Here is a 24,034-nt window from a genome sequence, read left to right as displayed (position 1 = left end):
AAAACGGACTTTGCTATAGTCCTCTCTTTACTATACATGGATTCCCTGGTGGCTCAGGTGGTAAAGGATCTGCCTGCAATGCAGGAGACCCATGATCAATCCCTGAGTCAGGAAGATCTCCTGGAGGAGGAAATGGCAACTCACTCCAGTATTCTTGCCTGGGAGAATCCCATGGACAGAGGTACCTGGTGGGCTCAGTCCATGGGGTCAGAAAGAGTCAGACATGACTGAGCGACTAACACTTAATATACATTAGCTCTGAGACCTCATCTTCTTTGATTTCCATTTCTTTAATTATCAAAGGACTAGGTTAGAATGAATAATAACCAAGATCCCTTCTAGTTCTAAAATCTGCACAGTTCTATGTGCTAGCTTCACCTCTTTTTATTAATTAATCTCCTCACTTGTGGATGATTTTTGGAATATCTGGCATTTCAGAATCTAGTTTGTTATACTGACACTGGTGACTGGTTGGCAAAGCTGGTCTGTGTGAATGGACAAAAATTCATTCCTGTATATAGCTGTTTCATTTTGTTTTGTTTTAAGAAGCTTTCAGAAGTAGCGCAGTAATGACAAACAAGAAAGGATGAAGCTAGACAGAACCTAATGGTTAAAGGTGGTTAGCTGTTGTACTCTTGCACAGTTCTTGGACATGTTTACGAAGTCAGAGTAGGAGGCATCACTTCCCGTTGGCATCAGAAAGGAAGACTTGTTAGAAAAGGTGGCTGTGAGCTTGTCCTTCAAGGCAAAATGCATTCTGGAGGCAGTGGTTCCATGGAACTGATGAAAGGGATATAAAAACCCACAGAGGCCTGGCAGGGACCCAAAGCTTGTTCTGAGTGTTATAATGTCCTTCATTTCCACATGTTGACACTGCCTTTCCCAAGTGGCCAGTATCTGACTTAATGGGAAAGTGCCAAAAAGAACCTGACTGTCCCAGAACACAGAAGCGATACCCAGCTTTAGAGGCTGACCTGCAATTTGAGAGCGTGGCTAGGACAGTATTTTTTTTTTTTTAACTGGTTGTTTGCTTTTCAGACACTGGGTTAGAAATCATCCAGCTGGAAAGCGGTCATGATAACACCCACCATGATGATCACTCTATCAAAAGACCAAAGCAGCAGATTAAAATCACAGTTCTCAAACTTGAACATGCAGCAGAGTCGTAAGAAAAATTTGTCAGACATTCAGATTCCTGGGCTGCACTCCAGAGATTCAGACTGAGTAGCAATGAGATGGGGCCCAGAATTGTGCACTAATGAATGCCTCCAGGGCTTTCTGCTAGTTTCCTAATCACACCTTGGGAAAACCACATCTTGGGAAACTCCCAAAATGGTGGGAGGACCATGAGCTTTACAAACAGTTCCCAGAATTCAAATCTCTGCTGAGCCAGGTATTTGCTATGTAATCTTGGCCCTATTCTAAGTCTTCATTTTTCTGTTGGAAACAAACAAACAAAAAAGATGAAGCTTTACAGGATTATTTTGAGAATTAGAAATGATATCATAGGGCACTTAACGGCATGGACTAGGTACATCAAAGGGCTTCCCTGGTGGCTCAGACAGTAAAGAATCTGCCTACAATGCAGAAGACCCGGGTTCAATCCCTGGGTCGTGAAGATCCCCTGGAGAAGGGCATGGCAACCCACTCCAGTATTCTTGCCTGAGAAATCTCATGAACAGAGCAGCCTGGCGGGCTACAGTCCATGGGGTCGCAAAGAGTTGGACATGAATGAGCGATTAACACACACACACACACACACACACACAGAGGCACTTCAGAAACAGAGAGAAATCACTGCTATTATTGCATGAAATTGATCAGGTGCCTGCCCTATCAAAGTACCTCCAGGTGTCACCTTGGCAGTGATGCCCATCTGCACCTCACCATGTGACACTGTGACCTGCTCCCACATATATATACTCCTAGCCCTTTATTCTTTTCTTCCTTTTAGCTATAGCACTTAGCACCTTCAACTCCCTGTGTATTATGCTTGTTGAAACCTAATAGAATGCGAACTTTATGAAAGCAGGGATTTTTGCTTGTTTTATTCACTGATATCCACAGCACCTAGAAAATACTTGGCAGAAAATGGGAGCTCAGTAATTATTTGTTTAAAAAAATACTGTAATACTGTATTGCTAAGAAAAAAATGTGTTTTTTTTTTTTAATTCAGTACCCATACACCTTAGATTCCCCAACCTTTAAATCATAACCCTCCATCCCTGATATCAGTAACTATATAAAAATTGAAAACACAAAATCATACTCTCTCTGGAACACTGAAAATCAAAGGGAAGAATCATGCATATCTAGAAATGATCAGTGGTATCACTGCAAGGCAGAAAGCATTCAGCTACTCCATCAGGGACCCGTTAAATTGTTCTGAAAGTTGTGGCTTCTGTAGCTGATGTTGGGAATGCCAGAGAAAATTCATCGTGGCGCTTGGAATTAATAAGAGCTTCGGAGCAGAGTGGAGAAAAGAGTCCGCTCCCTCTCAGGGCCGATACTACTAGGGCTTCTTTTTTGGAGAGAGGGAAAGAGGCAAAGGCACCGCCCTTATGGGCTGATGGAAAGTGCCGAGCACAGTGGAGACGTGGGAACGCCAGAGCGTTCCCACTCTGCTGATTGGTCAGCCTTAGCTGGAGATCAGCACAGCACACGTGGGAAATTTCGAATGAGAACTACTGGGAGCAAGGGTCAGAGGCTGTGATGAAGATTCCAAGCTTAGAAGCCAAGCTTTGCTCTATGTTCTCTTCTTTCCCGGCACAAATTACATTTTCTTAAAATTTCTTTTGCATGCCAAGTCAAAAGGAGTCAAGCAGCAACCCAGATCATCAAACTAGAGACCACCCCCTATCGACATAGCTAGATAATTATATGTGATTTCCATTTCCCTTTTTATATAACCACTGTTTTTCTTTTTTAAATAACCACTGTTCGTGTGCCAGGAGTTGGGCTAGTTATTATGTACATCATAATAATTTATTCTAAATTTCACCATGATTTCATGAGAAGTAAGCCAAGAGTGTTTGCCCAAGTGATGCAACAACTGTAAGTGAACTATTACTACAGTGTGATACTCCCCCCTACTCAAAAGATGAGGTACTTTAATATGATGTCTCATATATGGAGTTCATTTGGCCAGGAGTGGGTGGGGGAGAATATTTTAGCCAATTTGAAAATGGGGAGTAAAGGGGACCTTTAACAGCATCGGTCCTTCTGAACTGATCATAACACTGACCCACTCGATGTCCAGGCCAGCAGATGGCTACAAGAGCCAGTGTGTGTTCCTGCTGGAGCCAGCTCACTTTGTCCCTGTCTGCAGTGACAGAATGCATGCACTGTTGCCGCAGGGGGAGAGGAGCCAGAGTGTATTACACCTGATCCGTTTCCACTTCCTGTAACCTGTTGCCATGGAGCAAAGACTACTCCTTGCTCTTCATCTTCCACGAGTCATCCCCCATCACAGCTCCATGAATCCTGGGCTCTTAGACTGTATTTGTTCATGAATGCTTCCTAATTGCCAAAAACGCTGTGTGGCATGGGTTGGCACGTGAGAAAAATTTTTTGAATTTCTTAATGCATCCTGACCCTTCAAACGCACTGAGACCTCTTTACATAATATCAAGCCATCCTCCAAACCAGAGCTGCACAAAGGTCCAAGGCTGGGCCTGCCCGTGTTTGAGCTTTTGCTCCCATAAATAGCCAAAGCGATTTCTTGAGTGTGTTTGTTAGCTGAAAAGAAATGTCATCATGACTTTCAGTGACATCCACTTCTGCTGGGGAGCGTTAAAGTTCTCAATGCAAAGCATCCTTCTCGGTTCAGTGCCAAGTGGTGGATCGGTGTGAAACACCTGCTGGCAAGACAGAGCAGCAGGATTGGGTCCTGGGAACTGCTCTCCCAGATGCCCTTAATGGTTTATTATGGTGACTTAGCAAATGGAGAAAACTCAAACCATCTTTCCCTCTCTGTGGTTTATGGGATAAAATACATCATAGCAGTTACACCCGAGGCAATCATTCAATGTTTCATTTTTAATTTGATAGGGTGGATTTTAATTGTGACAGTTTTATTCCTTCATATGTGCAGTGTTTACATTTTTTCTTTCAAGCAGGAGAGTCCAAAGTTCTTTTGAGTTTTGAAATAGCATTATCCTTTGAAGGAACATATGAAAATCTAAGGAGTTGAGTCTCCAAATAAACACAACCATATATGGTACCCTTAGAAAATATCTAAAGTTGCTAAATACTTGAGTAAAACCCAATGGAGATTTTGCTTTGAAACAATAAATTGTAAAGGAAGAAGCCCTTTTGGGATGGGTTTGGTTTCTTCATGTAAATGTTCAGAATTGATTGATTTAAAAAAAGTAATATGCTTTTTATGATTCTACTCCTTAGTTTCCGTTTCACTACATACAAAGTCCCAGAAGAAAAAAAATTTGATTATTGAGTCATACATTTCATTTTTAGAGTTTTTGTATCGATGGCAACAGTAGTTTAAGAACTTATTAGAAAAATTCTAGTGATCCTCAGTTGGGAAAGGAAATTTATTTTCCAAGTCTAAAAATGAGTAACAAGGAAACTTTCCTATAGCCTGAGATTGGTACCGCTTCCAAGAAGAGAGAAACAACTAGACCGGTGTACACCATGAAGACCAATAATCCTGGGTTATTTTTTATTAGTATTTGTAGCAATTCCAACAACATTCATTCAGTATCTATTGCAGAGGAAGCACCAGCCTAGCTCGTGTTCTGAAAGAGCATAAAGTTGAGTGTGTGAGTGAATGAGTAGGTGAGTGAACGGTCCTGGATATGCTGGTAGGAGTTCCAACTGCAACTGCAGTCAACTATGGGTGGTGGCAAACGTCAGGATTTATTGGGCTGGCCAGAAAATTTGTTAAAAGATGTTATGCTGCTACTGCTAAGTCACTTCAGTCGTGTCCGACTCTGTGCAACCCCATAGACGGCAGCCCACCAGGCTCCCCCTTCCCTGGGATTCTCCAGGCAAGAACAGTGGAGTGGGTCGCCATTTCCTTCTCCAGTGCATGAAAGTGAAAAGTGAAAGTGAAGTCGCTCAGTCTTGTCTGACTCTTAACGACCCCATGGACTGCAGCCTACTAGGCTCCTCTATCCATGGGATTTTCCAGGCAAGAGTACTGGAGTGGGGTGCCATTGGAGAAACCCTAATTAACTTTTTGGCCAATTCAATATTATCTCACATAAGAAGAAGCCTGGGGGCACAATTTTAGCAGCTCAGTTGCACTTATCCTCTCTCTGGTCCACCATCTTTAGCTGAAGAGGCCACAATCATTTTCAGCAGCTCTTGCAGCCATTATCACATCCAGTCACAAAGAGAGATGTTTTCTCTCCTGCATCTCTTGTCATTATGAAGGAGAGCCTTTTCTAGAAGCTTCTACAAGACCCCCCTTGGGGTCCCTTGGCCAGGATTGGCCCATATGATCTTGACGTAGATGTGAAGGAGGCCAGTTGACAGAGAACTGCAACCTCTTGAAGTTCCAGGCAGTCAAGTCAGATAATCCCTGCTTTCTGACAATGTGACCAGCCCAAAGACCTGAGGTCTGACAGAAGAGAAAAAGCCAAAAGGTAGAAGCTACAAAGAGTCTAGCTTCAAGAGGTCATACAGTGTAGCTCTAGAAATTCAAGGGGCAGCCGAGAATGGAGACATGTTGAGAAGAAATCCCAGAACTTCCTTACCCACCAGAAGTGTTAGGCAGAAGAGAATAGGCATGTTTCTTTGCAAGCACCCAGGATAAGAGGTGGAAATTGATGGCTGTTAGGCAAGAAAAAAAATCTCAGAACAAATATTCACATCTCCAAGTGATCTGCTTTTAGTTTCTTCTTTTAAGTGTTTGACTTATTTTGTCTATTTCCAATACAGTTTTTATTCTAAAGTTCTTTGCAACTCTTCAGATACTTTCAAATTTGTTAGCCCTTTGCTCCACATAGCATCCCCATAAAGGAGAAGGGGACAGATAGGACATGCTCAGATTTCCAGATGGAGGAACAGAATCCTAAAGAAGATGGTTGATGTTTCCCAAGTTTACGTTAATTATAAGCAGCAGAGCCAAAACTGGAGCTCAGGAGCTATCGATTCCTGGTCAGATATTCTTTCAACAGCATCCTAATTACTGAAAAGGAATGTGTGTGTGGATGGGCTGCCTGGGTATTTCTTCTTCCGCACTGTGAGCTGCTATTTCCTGTCAGGTCATTCTCTTCACTTTGGCTTCTCTATTAAGTATCTAAATTAATAGAAAATGAATACTCATCCTATTGAACTGAGCCAGTAATTTGAAATTTTTATTAAATAGTAGGAAATGAAATGTGCAAATGTGGACCCAGATAAGAGGAATTATTGGGAAAACAGCACTGAATGCTGTTGTATGAATATTAAAAGTCAGTTCCAGGCATCATTTCAAATTCTCTACTTTCATTTTCCCACTGGCTCCAATTTTCTGAACTATTCCTTTATTTTTTAAACAAACGTGGTTTTATCATGTGAATTCTGAAAGCTGCTTTAAATCATGTTGTAACAAGATGGGCTATGAATAAATTAATTAAAGTAATGGCTTATGTATTATACACTGTAGTCAGTCTTGTGTAATACATAGGAAAATAGTACCTACCCTTCCTGCAATACACAGATCCATACATAGTTAAGCTATATTTTTTCAGTCATTTGTAAATAGTGTCTCCAAGGCAAAATAGTACCAAGAGTCTTTTAGAAAGGAACTGTAGATAGGGTTATAGCACTGACCCTTTCTATTTGCATTGCTTACCAAGTAAAGGTCACATATGCTACCGAAAATAAACGTCAGTAATTGTAATTTGTTAGGAATGAAGCCTAGTTGAATGAGTAAAACTCTGAATTGCAGAATGGTTTTTGAAAATGTATGCAAAGTTATTTTCAAATAATGATCCCTCATGTAAGCTATTCTAATAATGAACCTGAGTTGATCAGAGAATTGATATTGTGATGTTTGCACCACTCTGAAGGCCATCCACTCCAACTGTTTATTCTTAGTGGGAATGGATTTGGCGCTTGGAGCAAAATTTTTTATTACATGTCTAAGCATAGGAAATTTTAAATTAAACTAACTGGACAAAAATACACATAGTTTTCCTAATTTGCTCGTGAACGTTTCTTTTAAAAAAAAAAAATTATTGTATACATTGTTGGCCTATACCATTTTTTGCTTCGCAGTTCATTTTTTTTTTTTAATGAGTTCCCTCTCTTCTCATTTTCACCCTTTGAATTTTACTTTTAGAAAAACTGATGGAATCATGTGTATCTGTTGGGTCATATTGTTTGTAAACATTGTCAGTCTTTTAATTGATTTAATGTATTCAATAAAGTAAGAGAACAGATATTCCCATTCTGGACCTAAAGTCCTGCTCCTCTCTTCTTCCATTCTCATTCCTAGGCCATTGCACTTGGTCACCGAGCTTTAAGTACTATCTATATGTGTGTCCCCCAAATTTCTATGTTCCACCCAGGACTCTTCCTGAACCCCAGACCCTTATTCCTGATCACTTAGTAGAGCTTTCCTTCATTTGGACGTCTCACAGGCCTCTCACTCTTATACCTAAGTGAAGTGAAAGTGCTAGTCATTCAGTTGTGTCTGACTCTTTGCGACCCCATGAAATGTAGCCCACCAGGCTCCTCTGTCCATGGGATGCTCCAGGCAAGAATACTGGAGTGGGTATCCTATCCCTTCTCCAGGGATAAGCCCGATCCAGGGAGCCAACCTGGGTCTCCTGCATTGCAGGCAGATTCTTTACTGTTTGAGCCACTAGGGAAGCCACAGTCCTAGGCTCTACCCCCAGCCTCCTCCTCATCCTGCAGTTTCTCTGTATCAGTAAACAGCAAGCCAGTCCTTCCTGGGAACGTTGACGTCAGCCTCTCTTCTTCATCCCCTGCTCCCTCTCCTCTTCCTTGTCTCTCTCCACCCGGTCGATTAGCTGCTGCTATGGTCTCTACTTTCACTGTCTCCAGGATCCAAATATTTCTCATCCACTCACCACGCTGGCTTGGCCCTCCCTTACTCTCTTCTGGATGTATCGACAACAATTCCCCCATCTGCGCTCCCAGCTTCACCCTTTGCTTCTTTGCAATCTCCTAGCACCTCGGTAGCCAGAGTGATGACAAGTTGTGTTCGTCTTCTGCTCAGAACTTCCAGAGGCTCCCTGCCTACTTTGGTTGAGAGCAGAAATCATTATCATGGAGTAAGACTCCACAACATCTGGCCTTGGTTACCTGACCTCCTTCCTACCACTCGCCTTCTTCCTCTCACTCTGTTCCAACTTCCCTGGCCTCCTCGCTGCTCCTGACTCAGCATCTTGCTGTTTCTTTCTCCCTTCTCCTTGGAATGATTTTCTCCAATTCCTTCCTCCTTTCTGTTCTCTGCTAAAATGTCAGTTTCTCTGACAATCCCATTTAAATGGCACGCTCCCACCCAGGATTCTTTGTTCCCTGTCTTGGCTTTATCTTTCTCCAGGTGATCCTTGCTATGTTTTCTGTTTATTTCTTTAGTGCCAGTCTTCCCATATTCACTGTCAGCTTCAAGGAGATATGAATTCTTGTCTGTTTGGTTTGTTGCTGAATCCCAGAATCCAGTGCCTGGCACTCGGGAAGCATTCACCAAATATTTATGTAATGAATTAAAGGGATGAGGTGGGAAAAGGTCAGAGTGAGACGCACAATGGTACTGAAGTAGAATGTGTGTGGGTATGACAGCTAGGGGCAGAGATGGGAACAGATTGAGGCAAGCAAGTGAGGGGATGGCTTTGATTAAAAAGGGTTTTGGTCAAGTGTCTTGATCAGAGCATTGTGACAACCAGAGAAGAAATTTGACATACGTGTTGAGGGAAACAGAGAGTACGCAAGTTAGATACTGAAGCTCCAGTATTCTGGCCACCTGATGCGAAGAGCCAACTCATTGGAAAAGACTCTTATACTGGGCAAAATTGAAGGCAGGAGGAGAAGGGAGCAACTGAGGATGAGTTGGTTGGATGACACCACTGACTCGATGGACATGAGTTTGAGCAAGCTCCGGGAGACAGTGAAGGACAGGGAAGCCTGGCGTGCTGCAGTGCATGGGGTCGCAGAGTCAGACATGACTGAGTGACTGAACAACAACAGGTTAGCAAGCTGTTGTATCAAAGGCTCATCTAAGATGGATCTTTGTTTTCGATTAAAAGCTCAAACCAGCTTAAGGAATTTGGGGGCTCACACAGCTGAACAATCTAAGAGCAAATGTGGCTTCAGGCATGGCTTTACCTGGGACTCAAATGATGTCAAGAGACCCCTTTTTCTTTCTCTCCATTTCTTGGAATTGTTTCTTCAGTTGTCAGCACTATCTTCAGGCCCTGTATCCTGTCTCTCCCAAGTCCCTGGGGACTTCTCACAGCTTTGCATTGCTTCTAATGAAGTCCCATGCTCAGCACTCAAGCACCCACGCTTTAGTCTGGGGATGAAAGACTCATTGGTTTAGGCGAGGGCACACCTCACCCTCAAGCTGAAGGTTGGGGAGCCGTTAGTTTTTCAGAGGGAACTTGCAGTATGACTGTCAGGGAAATGAAAGCTGGTAATGGCTAACAGATGAGAACTCCAAAGGGATAATGAGGGCTCAAACTTGGATCATTGCAGCTGGAATGGAAAAAAGAGGGAAGAAGTAACAGGCATCTTGGAGATGAAATCAAGTGGGTTTCCTGGCTCTGAATGTGGAGGGGAAAGGACACAGAGAAGCTTGAATCCAACCCAGCTTTTTAGCCTGTGTGACTAGGGTTTGACAAAGTCATTAATGAAGATTCAGAATGAAGTAGGAAGAACAGATTTATTAAAGGAGGAAAACATTTTGTTGCTTTCTCATCCCTGTTCTTCTTAATAAAATTGTTTCCAGCTTCTTAGAGTTAAGATGAATTGAGTTCTGCAAGAGGCAGGAGGCAAATTCTTCCACCAACCACTTATTCTCAGAAGACTTGTCCCCACAGTTTTTAAGAGTCTTGTCTCTGAGCTCACATGTGAGAGAATCAGAATGAAAATGTATTTTCCCTCAATAGTTGAAATTTCCTTTGGTTGAGCATCTACAGAGTAGAAAACCGTTGGAGCCAAGTTCAATCTTGTTTTCTAGAAAAGTCCTACATGAGTGATTTAGGATTGGAAGGCCGTCCTCTCATGCCCTGAGGATTAAGCTTAGAGAAACACATGATGCTCATCTATAACATTCTGGAGCATGCCTCATCCCACTGTGAAGCAAAAACTCTTAATTGTTGATAGACCAGGATGCAAGAAACAAGTGGAGGCAGGCACTGAATGGCAAAGTGGCATCTGCAAATGTAGTAGCAGCATTTTTTGAGTGTCTGCTATCTGCCAGGTGGTGTTTCTAAGTTCTCAACATGTAATGCGTCCTTTACATCACCACGTCAATCAGCCCTTTTGGTGAGTCCTCTTACTGTCTCTAGTTTCCAGATGAGAACACCGAGACCTGGAAAGGTTAGATCCATTGCCCAAAGCCCAACAGCCATATACTGGAACTCAGACACAAGCAGCCTCTGGCTGCAGGGTCTGTGCCCAATAAACCAATCATATGTTCCAGAACCACCCAAGACAGTCCCCATTTCTGCCTGTTGTCTTGGCATAATTATAAATATGAACTTAGAAAGTGTCCCCATTTGGACAAGAAGTTATGAACACCAGTCCTCTTAACCACGATATTTTGCTCATTCAAAGTCAAGAAAATTGAGTCCAAGCAACAGAGGGTTCCAAGTGGTTAGGGTCTATCTCCAGTCACAAATGGAGTGACAGTTCACCCCACTTGAATTGAATTGAGTAGTGAATATGAAAGTGAAGTGAAAGTGTTATTTGCTCAGCCATGTCCAACTGTTTGTGACCCCCTGGACTGTACCTCTGTCCATGGAATTCTCCAGGCGAGAATATTGGAGTGGGTTGCCATTCGCTTCTCCAGTGGATCTTCCCAACCCTGGGATTTAACCCAAGTCTACTGCATTGCAGGCACATTCTTTACAGTAAGTCTGAGCGACCAGGAAGCCCAGTGAGTATGACTCTCTGGTAATCATCCAGTTTGTTCTAAGAATGAAACTGGCTGCATGGATTGGTGTAGATTTGGTTTTCACCAACAAATCCCTCTGTTCTCTTATAACTTTTGTTGTCTGTGCGACCCCATAGACTGTAGATAACTTTTGAGGCATCCTTTTAGATGCTATTGTCAGCCTGCCAGTGACCACAGTTCACCTCTTGCTGGAGTGGTTTTATTTATGCCTTGACACTTGGTCCGTGCAGGTTCCCCCGGATCTGCAGAATGAAGTGCTGATCAGCCTGTTAGAGACCGATCCGGATGTGGTGGATTATCTACTCAGAAGGAAGGCCTCCCAGTCTTCGTGAGTATGCTTGTTTTCCCATCTTCTCAAATCATCTCGGGGATGTCTATTTCCATTTCCAAAGAATTAGAAAAGTTTACATAACTCCACGAAGGGTGACTTGAGTGGAATTTTGGTGACTTCCTGGCAAATCTGATCTGTCCCCCTAAAAAGAAAATCCTTGTCTTACCAATTGACTTGTCAAATTACAAAATGCCTTTGGGGATTTTTCTGCTTCATTTTTTGTCTTTTTCCAGCCCCTTGAGACTGTGTTTACCAGAAAAAAAAGAAAAAGCCACTAAATCACACTGGCAGGAAGTGCAGGAACTGACAGTGATATGCATCAGTGATTCCACTTCTACAGTGCTTAAAACTGTGCTTAGCAGCCCCCAAGGATGCGCCTGGATGCATCTTACCTGTGTAACTCACCAGCGGGACAGGTGCATCACCAAACCACAGGACAGGCCTCAGCCAAGGCCTAGGTGGCCATTTGAAATGAGACATGTTCACCCTCTCGACTTGCCCACTCTTTATAGCTAGCATCCTTTTGATAGAAATGCACACTGGTCTCCACAGGCCCCCATGTTTGCAATGAGGAAAATACAAGCCTCACTGTAGGCTATGGTTTGCCACCATTTTTTCCCCCAAAGGAGAAGCACTGAATTTTTTCTGCTGGTTAGATTTTATGATTTCTCTTCACCATTGGCTATAGAGGCAGAGTGTATGGAGGGCGCCAAATATTTAACAAAGCCAGTTAAGGGGACAATATTGCATCATGAACCAGGAGCGATGTTGCCATCAAGGCACCAAACCCTCGAGTATGGTTGCTTTACAATGTTGTGTGAGTTTCAGGTGTACAGCAAAGGGAATCAGTTACACATATGCACATATCCCCTCTTTTTCAGACTCTTCCCATATAGGTCATTACAGAGCATTGAGTAGAGTTCCCTGTGCTATACAGCAGGTTCTTATTTGTTATCTATTTTACACATAGTGGTGTTATATGTCAATTCCAATCTCCCAATCCACCCCAGCCCTTCCCCTCCTTGGTATCCATAAGTTTGAGATTAATCTTATAATCAGTGACATGTCTTCATAGCATTTTCTCTCTTAGTCATACATAAATACTGTAATGGTCTGTCTTATTCAGTGGTATCTTGGAAAGATGGACATGCATTAAATTGTTCTTTTATACTGATGTTGAGTTTGATGCACTAATTTTCATTTAAAATTATTTCAAATGCTTAAACATTATGTTCTTTACAGAAACTTGGTGGAAAGAAATTGCACACTGCTCAGGCCTCCTTCTTTTCTGGGTCATTACGTCCATAACCCTGCTCAGTTCAGTTTCACTCTGTGTCCTATAGAGCAGTGAAGAATTTTTAAGTGGATCATCCTTTCAAGAGCACTTTTTAAAATCCATTTCTGTGCAAATCATTATCAAGATAATTTCTACTTCAAGTAAGACATTCTGCCTAGATTCAAGCCCTAAGAGCAAGGGAGAATAAAAATTAATTCAAATTATATACATGGGCTAGCATTTCATGGTCTTACTTTTCATATCAGAAAATTAGGCTTTCTTAAATTTTCCTGAGATACCTAGCTATCATCAAGGTGTAGATTCTAATTTAAACTAACACAGGGCTTTTCTTCGCAGTAGATCTTGTGCGACCAGAATTTAAAGGAACTTACTTATTTCCTTCCCCTGCAAGGGAACAGACATTGTGGCCTTCTCTCTGTGAATCCCCCGTCAAGCTGCCTTTAAACCACTTCTCTGAGGGAAAGCTAGAAAACACACACCTAAAAAAAACACTGATTTTTGACTTGCCGAATTTCTTGCTTTTACATGGCATTTAAAAGCACATGAATGTTATACGTTGAAGAATAGGTGATAGAAGTTATTTCTGTGTGGTTTTCAAGTACACTCTTTGCATATAAACACCAATAAATGGGCCTTTCTTTCTCTGATCTTAGGAAAAGGAGGAATCATATTAAGCCCATCCCAAGCTGTAGAGTGGTTTGGCCTCTTCTGTTGCCTGTCCCCATAGGAACAAGAATCGCAAGGCCTAGGCAAGCTGACCCTATTCCAAGATGTTAGGTGAGTGACAGGGCTTCAAGGAAAGGGAGGTGAGCTCACAGGAGCATGGAAGATGGCAGAGATGAGTGCCATGGAACAGAAATCTTTGGGAGAAGACTGACTAAGTAAGGAGAAGTGAGTGTTTAGTTTTTCCGTCTGGATACAGGTCAGACAGCAGCTCAGAAGGATGATAATGCTGCCAGGAAATGAAAATACATACATTAACAAATAAATATGGATTTTTAATGGCCATTTGAGGCTTGCAAGTCCTAACCCTTGAGCTGTAGATAGTCTCTGCAGGCTTTAAAGCGTGCTTCTCCACTTTACTGTGCATCTGGATCGCCAGGAGTTCTTGTTAAAAAAACTCTCTGAATCAGTATGTCTGGGGAGGGAGCCTGAGAAACTGCATTTTTAACAGACCCTCAGATGGAACTGTGATATGGCTGGGCCATGGTCCACACTTTGAGGAGCAAAAGCTTAAAATCTCAAGGCAATTTTTTTTCAATTTTTTTTGAAGTATAGTTGAATTACAACATTGTGTTAATTTCTGCCATACCACAAAGTGATTCTGTTGTGCACATATGTACATATATATATGTATACACATATATATACATTCAGTTTTTAGATTCTTTTCCAACATGGTTTATCACAAGATACTGAGTATAGCTCCCTGTGCTCTACAGTAGGACCTTCTTGTTTATCCATCCTATTTATAAAAGCTCACATCTTTAAGAGCTTGCAGGTTTGTTGATACTCCAAGGGACAAATGGTATGTGCTGGGTCCCTGGTTCTCAGCCTTGTCTCCCCATTTGAATCACCTGGGGAACCTGAAGAATACCTCCCCCTGGGTGCCCCCCTAGAGATTCAGATTCACTTATTCTGGGGTGCAGTCTGGACACCGGGATTTTCAAAGCCCTCATGTGATTCTCTCTCAAGTGGCCAGGCTAAGAACTGCCAGCTGAGAGCTGCCCCAGTAGATACTACATATTTCCTGTCATCCAGAGAGTTGAGGTTAGGTGATTTGTTACATTCCAAAGGGGGCTCTGTGTTGACAGAGAAGGCAACCAGTGCTCCAGACCATAAATCCACATGAACTTTGGAGAAGAGAAAGAAATGTTTCCTGCTGTCTCATGGATAGCTTCTGAGAAGAGCAAGGATTTGAAGGGAACTTTGTAGGGCTGGAGAGGTTGTCAATAGGCCTGGATGTTTGGGGAGCTTGAACCAGGACCTGGTCATAAAAGTAAATATGTCAGCTGGCTGGGGACACAGTAAAAAAAGCTGGCCAGCACAGAGGGCAGAAGCCCTTAAATGGCAAGCTTAGAGGTGATGCCTAAACCAAGAAGCAGTGGCGAAGAATTAGAGTGATCGTGGTCATGATAGATTACAGTGCTGACAAATTGCAGGACCCCAATGCTGGCAACACTGGCATGCCAATTACCCATCAATAGCACACACTTATATGATATAAAATGCTGGTCATGAGGTTTGAATTCAGAGCCAGATTGCCTGAGTCCAGATCCCATTTCCACTTCTAGTTAGCTGTGCTGTCTTGGGTAAATCAATTTCTCTCTCTGTCTCAGTTTCCTCATCTGTAAACTAGAGATAAAAAGTCATACTGGGATGAGGACTTCCCTGGCAGTCCAGTGGTTAAGACTCTGCACGTACAATACAGGGGGGTGCAGGTTCGATCCCTGGTCAGGGAACTAAGATCTCACATGCCATGCGGCCAAAAAAAAAAAAAAATAGGAAAAAGTCGTACTAACTTTATAGTTATTTGGCTATTAGTATCCGGCTTTAAATAAATGCTTAGTATTCGTTAATGATCATTATCACATTGCTTGGCATTTCATCATTCTGTTCATTTATAACTACTTACCAAAGTAGTTGGTAAGTAGGTGTAAGTAGTTTTAAGTGGGGTGTCACTAGATTCTGCCTTGCTGTCCATGAGACAGTAACTTACGAAGGCAACATGGCATGAGAGAACCCATCCATGTTAAGTTGTGGCACTCTGGAAAAAGGCAAAGTCCACCTGATCTAACTGGCATCGGGATGGTGGCGTGGTTCTAGAATGGAAAGAGGGGTGAGGACGAAAGGCACCGAAGTTGGGAAGGTGACCTGATCGCGTCAGGCCAGGTAGAGTTTGAAACGGACAGAAAGCGGTTCCGTTTGCAGGTCATGAGGTGGAGGACCTGGATAAGCTGTGGTGCAATGGAAATGGACAGAACTCTTGTTCTGAAGATTTTATTTAGTGAAAACTCAGCTACAAGGGCTATAAAAGGCAAGAATGGAAAGGATTTTCAGGAAGACCACAGAGTGGAAAGCAACAGTAGCTTCTAAAATGAACTCTGTAAGTGCAGTGATATGCACGAGCTCCCTCGTTATTCTCTTCCGACTCTTTGATTTATTTCCTGAAGCTTCTGTTCTGTGCCATCAATTCACATACCTAAATAAGGTTTTAGGTTCCCGTGCCCCACATGGCAACTGCATAAGATTTTATTTGGAGTGGACAAGTAAATTTTCAAAAGAGTGTCAAACCAAGAACAAGAACATCCTCATCATAATTTCTGTTTTGAAAGATGAAACATTTAGTAATAGTTGGGAATTTCATGCTTCCATTTGAATTGTTTCCTCTTCTGTATGTGACAACTGAACTGGGGGAGTGAAAGGAGGATTCATTCTTTTTCCTTGTGCTTGTCTACTTACATTTTTGGCTTCAACCAAAATGGAATGCCAAGAGGAGATTAGAAGAGATTTATATTACTAAAAAGGCAAGACTTCTAGTTTTTTAATTGCTTGTCTGGTATATTTATTGGAATTATATGCTCTTTTTTTCCAAAGATACTTAGAATAGATTCCCCCCCTCCTTGATTTAGGGATGTAAGGAAGTAGGGGATGAGAACAGAATCAAAGAAGACAAGGTGTGATAAACACAGGCATTTGCAACAGAACAGAGCAGGGCTGGGACTAGGGTGAGGAAAGTGAGGTGCCAGTTTTAAGGGTGTGCTAAAACAGTCATCAAAATGAACAACAATTAAATGTAGCAATTTTTAAAAACCAATGTCATCGCCAAAGATCTACAATGAACAAAATAGCAACAAAAATTTTAGGAGACCTGGGCAAGTTCTAATGTCTATCTCCTGGTGGGAGTGTGGATCCATGTCAGCTTCTCTTTGGAGCGGGCTGCCTTTGTCCCTAGGATTCTGCATAAGGGATGTTTTGCAGAAGTGAACATGATGAATGTGAAAATCTTCCATAAATCCAGAGTGGCTATGGCAGTGGATTCCTTTCCAATTACAATTAACAGCGTCGACGATGGTTATGTGCTTTGAGTTCCAACAGATGGAGGGTTTATCAGTTCCCGGCTGAACCAATCATGAAACCAAAGCAAGTCTGAAATCCCCAAGGATGTTCCTTACTGGGGTCGCTCAGCCAGGGGCCGGGCCGGCCATTTCCGGTGATTGAACCGGAGTTTTCCGTCTATCCACAGAACGAGTTCTGTGCCTCCGGCTGCAGTGCAGGCCTGCCCACAGTACCCTGCCAGCGTGTTTACACCCTGACCTGGAAGGACCAGCTAAGGGTGAGAAAGCAATTCGCTCTCCGTGTCCATCTCATGCCTGTTTGGTTGGCCGAGACTGGCCATGCATGCTGTGGATGGTCCCGAGGCTTTCAGGGCTCATGGGAAGGCTCTCCAGTCATGGAGGCAAACCCATGTCAACTGGCAGTGTATCCACTCAGCATTCCCCACCTCAATCCATGAAATTCCAACACCTAGAGAGACAGAACACCATGTGCCTCTCAACGATGTCTCACTGCTTAGAGTAAATATTTTCTGTAAATAAACACATGAATATTTTAGCCCTTTACTTGGAGCGCTGAACTTAAAATTGTCTTCCAAGAGGTGAATTAGCTTAGAGGCAAATCTTAGAGAAGATATCAGTGACAGCTTGTCTCATTTTTTTCAAAGATACTCACAGGGAAGGTCCTGGATTTGTTTCCAGTTGATTTAATGATAAAGCAATGGAGTGACACTAAAATTTTTGAAAACTCTGAACTCCCAATATTATAGTGAGACTTCTGAGGAATAAATATAATCATTTTATTTCATTAATTGGTGGGCTCTCGTGTGGAAAGACAAGTCTTCCCAGGTGGCCCAGTGGTAAAGAATCCGCTGGCCAGTGCAGGAGATGCAGGTTTGATCCATGGACTGGATCCCGGGGGACTGGATCCCCCGGGAAGACGAAATGGCAACCCACTCCAGTATTCTTGCCTGGAGAATTCCATGGACAGAGGAGCCTGGAGGGCTACAGACCATGGGGTCTCAGAGAGTCGGACACAACTGAGCGCATATGCACACGTGTAGAAAGACAACCCTTGTGCGTGGGTTCTTGGGCAAATTTGGCCACCACCTTACTGACCTCTGCTGAGAAATTAAAATGATAAATAGGAAATACTTTAAACATATAAAAGAGCCACCAACTGTAAGCATAAAACAAGGCATTTTACTATTGATTTTGAATAATTTTAAACTATACAGTCCAGGGAATTCTCCAGGCTGGACTACTGGAGTGGGTAGCCTTTCCCTTCTCCAGCGTAACTTCCCAACCCAGGGATCAAATCCAGGCCTGCCGTGTTGCAGGCAGATCCTTAACCAGCTGAGCCACAAAGGAAGCCCAAGAATACTGGAGTGGGTAGCCTATCCGTTCTCCAGAGGATCTTCCTGACCCAGGAATTGAACCGGGGTCTCCTGCCTTGCAGGAGGATTCTTTACCAGCTAAGCTATCAGGGAAGCCCATGATTTTAAACAGTATCTATCAAATACATTTTCAGAGTCTTGGCCCTATGCAACGTCACCATCCCCTCATTTCTTTCAGTCCTCTCTTGACGTGTGATCAGAGTTGTTAACAGTAACTTCATCCAGTTGCTGCCACACAATGAATTCTATATACACGTCAACTTATGTGCTTCTGCCAGGCCAAGGGGCTACCCAAGCTGTTCGCCATGTGCACTCAACCTGCATCAGCTTCCATGGCTAGGTACACTGGCTGGGGAAAGAGGGATCCCCCACCTGCCCATGTTCCTGGGGGTGACCCCAGCCCCACTGAGGAGGTCCATGGGCTGTGTCTGCCGCTTTCGCCTCCACCCCCAGGGATTAGCTCTGGCCTCCTCCTCCGGTTTCTCCCTCATGGGGGCTACAGCTATGGTGACCTCGGTTGCTTGACTTGGACAATGACACCGAACAGCAGAGAAAGGCAGCTTGGCCCCTCCTGCCCCCTCCCCTTATCATGTTCTGATCCATAACCAGATAGCATTCAGCGATCTGGCTCCTGCAGGCTGGAGCTGGCTGCAATGGGCACGCTCTCTCCTCTAATCCGATGTAGCCCTGCCAGCTGGAAGTCAGAACCAGCCCATTGCCCCCACTGCCAACCAGGGCTGAGGCTGTGGCCAGTACCTGTGGTCTCTCTGCTGACTTGCCTCCGAGGAGATCCATAGCCCACAGTCACATCTATGGGGCGAGGGAGGGCAGATAGGCTTGGTATCTCAGGTTTGGTATCTGACTTCCCCCAAGTATCAAAATTACCTGGAGGGCTTTTAAAGCCCTGCACCCAGAGGTTCCCTTTCAGTCCTCAGAAGCAGCACCCATTTGGCTTAATGATCTGTTGTCACCATCTTGAAATTCTAGTCATTATTCTCACTGTGGGGCCCTGCGGGTTCACTTGGCCCTGGGCCCTGCTTGTGATTGCCAGTCCCGTCAGGAGATCCAAAGGGCAGCCTGCGAATTCGCATTTCCAACCAGTGATGCATTTCGCAGATGATGGGGATGCTGCCATGTCAGAAGTACTGTCCCTAGTACTTGAGATGTTCAAGAAATTTCTTTCATGGGGTGTTTTTCCTGATGCACGTTGACTGTTGACTGAATCTGCAACTTATGTTTTGCTCTATATATTCTCTTCTGTATGTTTTGTAAGACAGATGAGCAAGATATGAGACCAAACCATTGTGGTCTCCATGAGCTATAATACGACCTTTCCAAAACTCTCTTCCTGTTGTAAGGGGGCCCAAAAGCATCTGTGGCCCTGATAGATGTTTTAATTTGGCAAAGGAATTGACTAGACTCTCTTTAAAACAGGTCATTAAAGCAGGTTTTATGTGCCCACTCTTATCGAAATAACACTGTGACTTATTCTTGCCGAGTAGACATAAGACACTTTCATTAATGAATGGAAAAATGTCAACTAAACAGGGAAAAACAACTGAAGTTAGCCCAGCAATTTGATGTCTAGCCCCGGTCAGAATGTAGAACCCAGATTCTGAGCTGAGTTCTGTGTGACTTCCAGTTCAACACGCTTGTATTTGCTCATTCTCACAGTGGAGTGTCCCCAATGAGAGTCAAACCCCATGATGACAGACAAGGGTCTGTTTGTTTTGTCCTGTGTTCCCTCCATAGAATCAGAGCGAGTTTCCCCCTTTAATTAAATGATGGCAGTTAAATCGTTTTTTTTCTCCACTTTCCAGCAGAAGTAGTAAGTTCCTTTTATTTTTCCTTCATTCATTGGAAGCCTGAAGTTTCTGGAAAACCATCTTCGTGGGTTGTCCTCTGGCTCTTTCCCATAAGGTCGTCAGTCATTGGTTTAAAGAGTAGGCAAGGAAAGGACTGTTTATTCCATGTGGTTAAGAAATTCCCTCAGCAGAAAGTGCTTGGGGCCCTAACTGCCTCGGTGACAGGGAAAGCTTGTCACAGCTGAGTTGCCTTCCCCTGTCAGTAAGCCTGGCCCGAGCCCCCAGTGAAGCTGGACCCCCTGACAGCATCCTTTCTCCTCCTGCATACACAGAACCCTTAGATTAGGAAGGGCTTGCTCAGGCATGTGGTTACCTTCTATAAGATCACCAAGGATTTGTCTTGAAAAATTAATCCAAAAGAAAGTAAAGACCAGAGAAGTGAAGTGGGGCGAGGGGTGGGGGTGGGGGGCAGCAGAAGCAGGTTTGGGAACTTTTAATCAATCTGTGATCATTTCCCTTTAAGATGTTGTCAGGGCCACTGTTTTGAGGAAAGTAGAAAATACAGATGTTCCCAGGTAAGACTTCAAACACTCTTGTCATGTTCCTGATGTTCTTGTTTCCCTATTCGGCTCACATTTTCCCCATTATTTCTGTTGCTGTGACAACTCATGCTCATATAAAACTTAATGGATATGCTCATTAGTATGCTTTACATCAATTTGTAAAAGCACGCATGCCTTGTAGAATCCTTTTAGGTGTATTTAAATACCATGGATTCCAGTGACGGTCATGTTTATCTTTTTAGCCACCATTTTATCCATAAAACAGTTATTCCCACCACCACCACCATCATCATCGTTGTCAGGAAGGATGGATTGATTGACATTAGTATTTGGGTGAAAGGAGAAAAGGTGTCCATAAACTGCTTGTAACGTTTCACTCATAGTTTTGTCTGAATTATTTTTAATTCAGGATATTGAGGAAAGCTAGAGTTATCTACAGTTTTCCCTATTTAACAGATAGTGAGCATCAGATTTTAATTTTTAAATGGAAACAGGGATTGATCCAACAGGCATTTCAGCGATGCACCTTGAAGGGTTGCATCACTTCGCCCTGCCGTTTCCTGTGACATCTGTTGGGTTTTGCTGCCATCTGCTGGCCATTTCATAGAAACGCTTTCACCTGATTGACATGGAACCTTGCTCAGAAACTCTTTTGTTTCAGCCCCTGTGTCCACACATTCTCCTGCCGTCATTTGTAAACCTGTCCGCTGGTTTGAATCTGGTCTCTCATTGCTAACACACTCACGCACCTGTAATTGTCTCCTTGTGCCAGAAGCCCTGACATGCTGAGGTCTGAAGTCTCCTTTTCCATGGGAGGAAGGCACTCGTCCACAGACTCCAACAAGGCCTCCAGCGGAGACCTCTCCCCTTATGACAACAACTCCCCTGTGCTGTCTGAGCGTTCCCTGCTGGCTATGCAAGAGGACGCGGTGCCGGGGGGCTCAGAGAAGCTTTACAAAGGGCCGGAGCCGTGTGCGCGCCGGGTGGGCCACTTGCCCTCCTCGAAGTCGAGGGAGAGTTCTCCTGGACCAAGGCTTGGCAAAGGTAATTCATCCAGTCCCTCTGATTGCACCTGTGGCCTGGTGTGGGCGCTTTGGACCTGGTCTCCAACCCTTCCTTGTTTCATGTTTCTCTAATTCAATGAGCATTTACTGAGGACCTGCCAAACACTCATCCTGGGTCCAAGTCCCTGCACACCCAGCTAGGTGGGAAGCAGTCTCCAGCGCGGTGAGCCCCAGACAGTCCCAGCTGACTCTCCCCTCCAGCATCCGAGGAACTTGCTGGCTCCTGGCCTGTGGGCTTGGGTACATATCTTTTAGTCTAAGATGGCACCCCGCCATTGCTGTTACTTTTATACAGAGAACAAGCTGAACTCACTATATAAGGAGCAGGCAAGTTCCAAATAAGTCTCCATGGCAATGATGACTTTTAGGCAAAAGAAGATTTCCATGGTCAAAACATTTGGGAAAGCCTGAGTTAACCAAGTGAACTGTTTCTCTGCTGTACAAGTTCTCAAAAATCTTTACACTGCTAGCAGGCACCATGAATTTCCACGACGGGAGGGAGGGGTTGGTTTGCAGCTTTTCTCAAATGGATTTGACCACTGAATGTTCAATTTTGTACTCCCCCTCCACAGAACAATTCCTCAGGGTCAGGACTCGCAGGACACTTTTAAACTGATCACTGGAAGACAAAATACAAATTCTTGCTGCTGTATCACAAATATATAGTTTTCTCTGAAGAGTCACTCTGAAAGGGCTCCCTTTTTTTGATGTTTTTAATCACAGCAGCTTTATTTTTATTTCACAAGTATTTCTTTCAAAAATTTCTTTTAATTTACAGTGAAAACAGTAGTTGGTATTTCCATCAGGCATAACATTTCTTTTTAAAATGTGAAAGTACTTGCCTCATCCGTGAAATGGACTCAGGGACATCTCTTCAGGATTAAATGAGAGAATGAACACATATGAACTGCTGAACACAGGGAAGCACCAGTAGACATTTGCTTCTAGAAATAGTCATTATCATCACGTTGCCGAATTTGTTTGTTTAGATGCTAAGTCGTGTCTGACTCTTTGTGACCTCACAGACTGTAGCCCGCCAGGCTCCTCTGTCCATGGAATTTTCCAGGCAAGAGTACTGGAGTGGGCTGTCATTTCCTTCTTCAGGGGATCTTCCTGACCTAGGGATTGAACCCATGTCTCCTGCATTGGCAGGTGGGTTCTTTACCACTGAGCCATCTGAGATGCTCTTAGGTTTCAGGATTGTAGTAAGGATTAAATGAGATGGTGGGAACACCTAAGATAGAACCTTAGGCTGTAAATATTTACAGACAGATTAGGGAGGGTGTATGAATAAACACATATAGGACTGTGACTGCTGATGCCACAGAGGAGTATTCCGTAGGCAAGATAAACAAACTATAACCATTGTTCCTCTGTCTCTATGTTGATGCGATTGAAGCTGTTGTCACCCATGACAACTCTACTCATTTCCTAGGGCTGCCATAACAAGTGAACACAAACTTAGTGATTTAAAACAAAAATTTATTATCATACAGTTCTGGGCGTCAGAAATCTAAAATGGGTCCACAGGGCTGTGTTCCTTCTGGAGACTCTAGGGAACAATCTGTTTCCTTGCCTTTTCCAGCTTCTGAGGCTGCCTGCATTCCTTGGTTCATGGCCCTTTCCTCCATCTTTAAAGCCAGCAACATAGCATCTTCTATCTTGCTTCCCTCTTATAAAGACCTTTGTGATTACACTGGGCTCACACAGATAATCCAGAATCATCTCCTCATTCCAAAATCCAGAACTTAGGCACACCTGCAAGACCCTTTTCACTATAACATCTTCACAGATTTTGGGGATCATGACTTACTCTGTCTACCACAGCCATCACAGAGAAAGAGCCTTTTCGTGAATCCCAAATGGAATAGGCCTCTTAAAAGGCAGGTCTGCATCATATTCTGTCTTGTATCCATCACAATCTCGAATACAATACTTCGAGTAGAAGAGGTGTCATAAAAATATTTATTGATTTATTTTTAATCTTCAGTTTTCATTTGGAGTTACATACCTTTTTTTTACACTTCTTCCTAGATATGGCAGAGGAGGCTTTCAATATCTGGGGAACTTGGCATTCAACATTAAAAAGTGGATCCAAAGACCCAGGAATGACAGGTAAAGGATTATATTTTCAAACTAATATTGCACTTATTTTTAAAGTTAATTTTCTTTGCTTTTCACCTTACTATCATTGTATTACATGCTTCTCAGATATTATTTGAAAAATGCTGTGTTGACGTAGGAGGAATATTCACAACCTAAAAGTTGAGTGTTATATTTTATTTGGGGGGAATTTTTAGGACTCCAAGCTGGGGAGACTTGGAGTAGTGTGAGAGAACTGCTCTGAGGAGGCAAGGGAAGGAGCCAGGTTATATAGACGTTTGCGACAAAGGGCAGGTAGTCTGAGTGTCAACAGATTATTGTTAATTA

At 43.3% G+C, this 24,034-nt stretch overlaps 1 protein-coding gene across 11 annotated transcripts in view; it reads left to right on the top strand.

Annotated features, from left to right (window-relative positions):
• ARHGAP6 (Rho GTPase activating protein 6) overlaps nucleotides 1-24,034 on the top strand; it is a 541,445-nt gene that overhangs the window by 512,459 nt on the left and 4,952 nt on the right. For 7 of the 11 annotated variants that reach the window (XM_086386891.1, XM_086386894.1, XM_086386896.1 and 4 more), the window contains exons 10-12: nucleotides 11,323-11,420; nucleotides 21,313-21,584; nucleotides 23,639-23,719. In XM_086386891.1, coding sequence (XP_086243017.1) covers nucleotides 11,323-11,420; nucleotides 21,313-21,584; nucleotides 23,639-23,719 — 451 coding nt within the window. Of the gene's footprint in view, nucleotides 1-11,322; nucleotides 11,421-16,966; nucleotides 17,151-21,312; nucleotides 21,585-23,638; nucleotides 23,720-24,034 lie in introns of those variants that run through there. The other 4 variants (XM_086386892.1, XM_086386895.1, XM_086386901.1 and 1 more) reach the window with 2 other exon arrangements.

The sequence above is a fragment of the Bos grunniens genome, chromosome X (assembly GCF_055505025.1).
Source record: "Bos grunniens cultivar Pamir isolate PY7600 chromosome X, Bosgru_T2T1.0, whole genome shotgun sequence".
In the NCBI taxonomy this organism is placed as follows: Eukaryota; Metazoa; Chordata; class Mammalia; order Artiodactyla; family Bovidae; genus Bos; species Bos grunniens.
The sequence above is the reverse complement of the archived record's forward strand: the minus strand, read 5'-3'. Positions and strand labels throughout refer to the sequence as shown.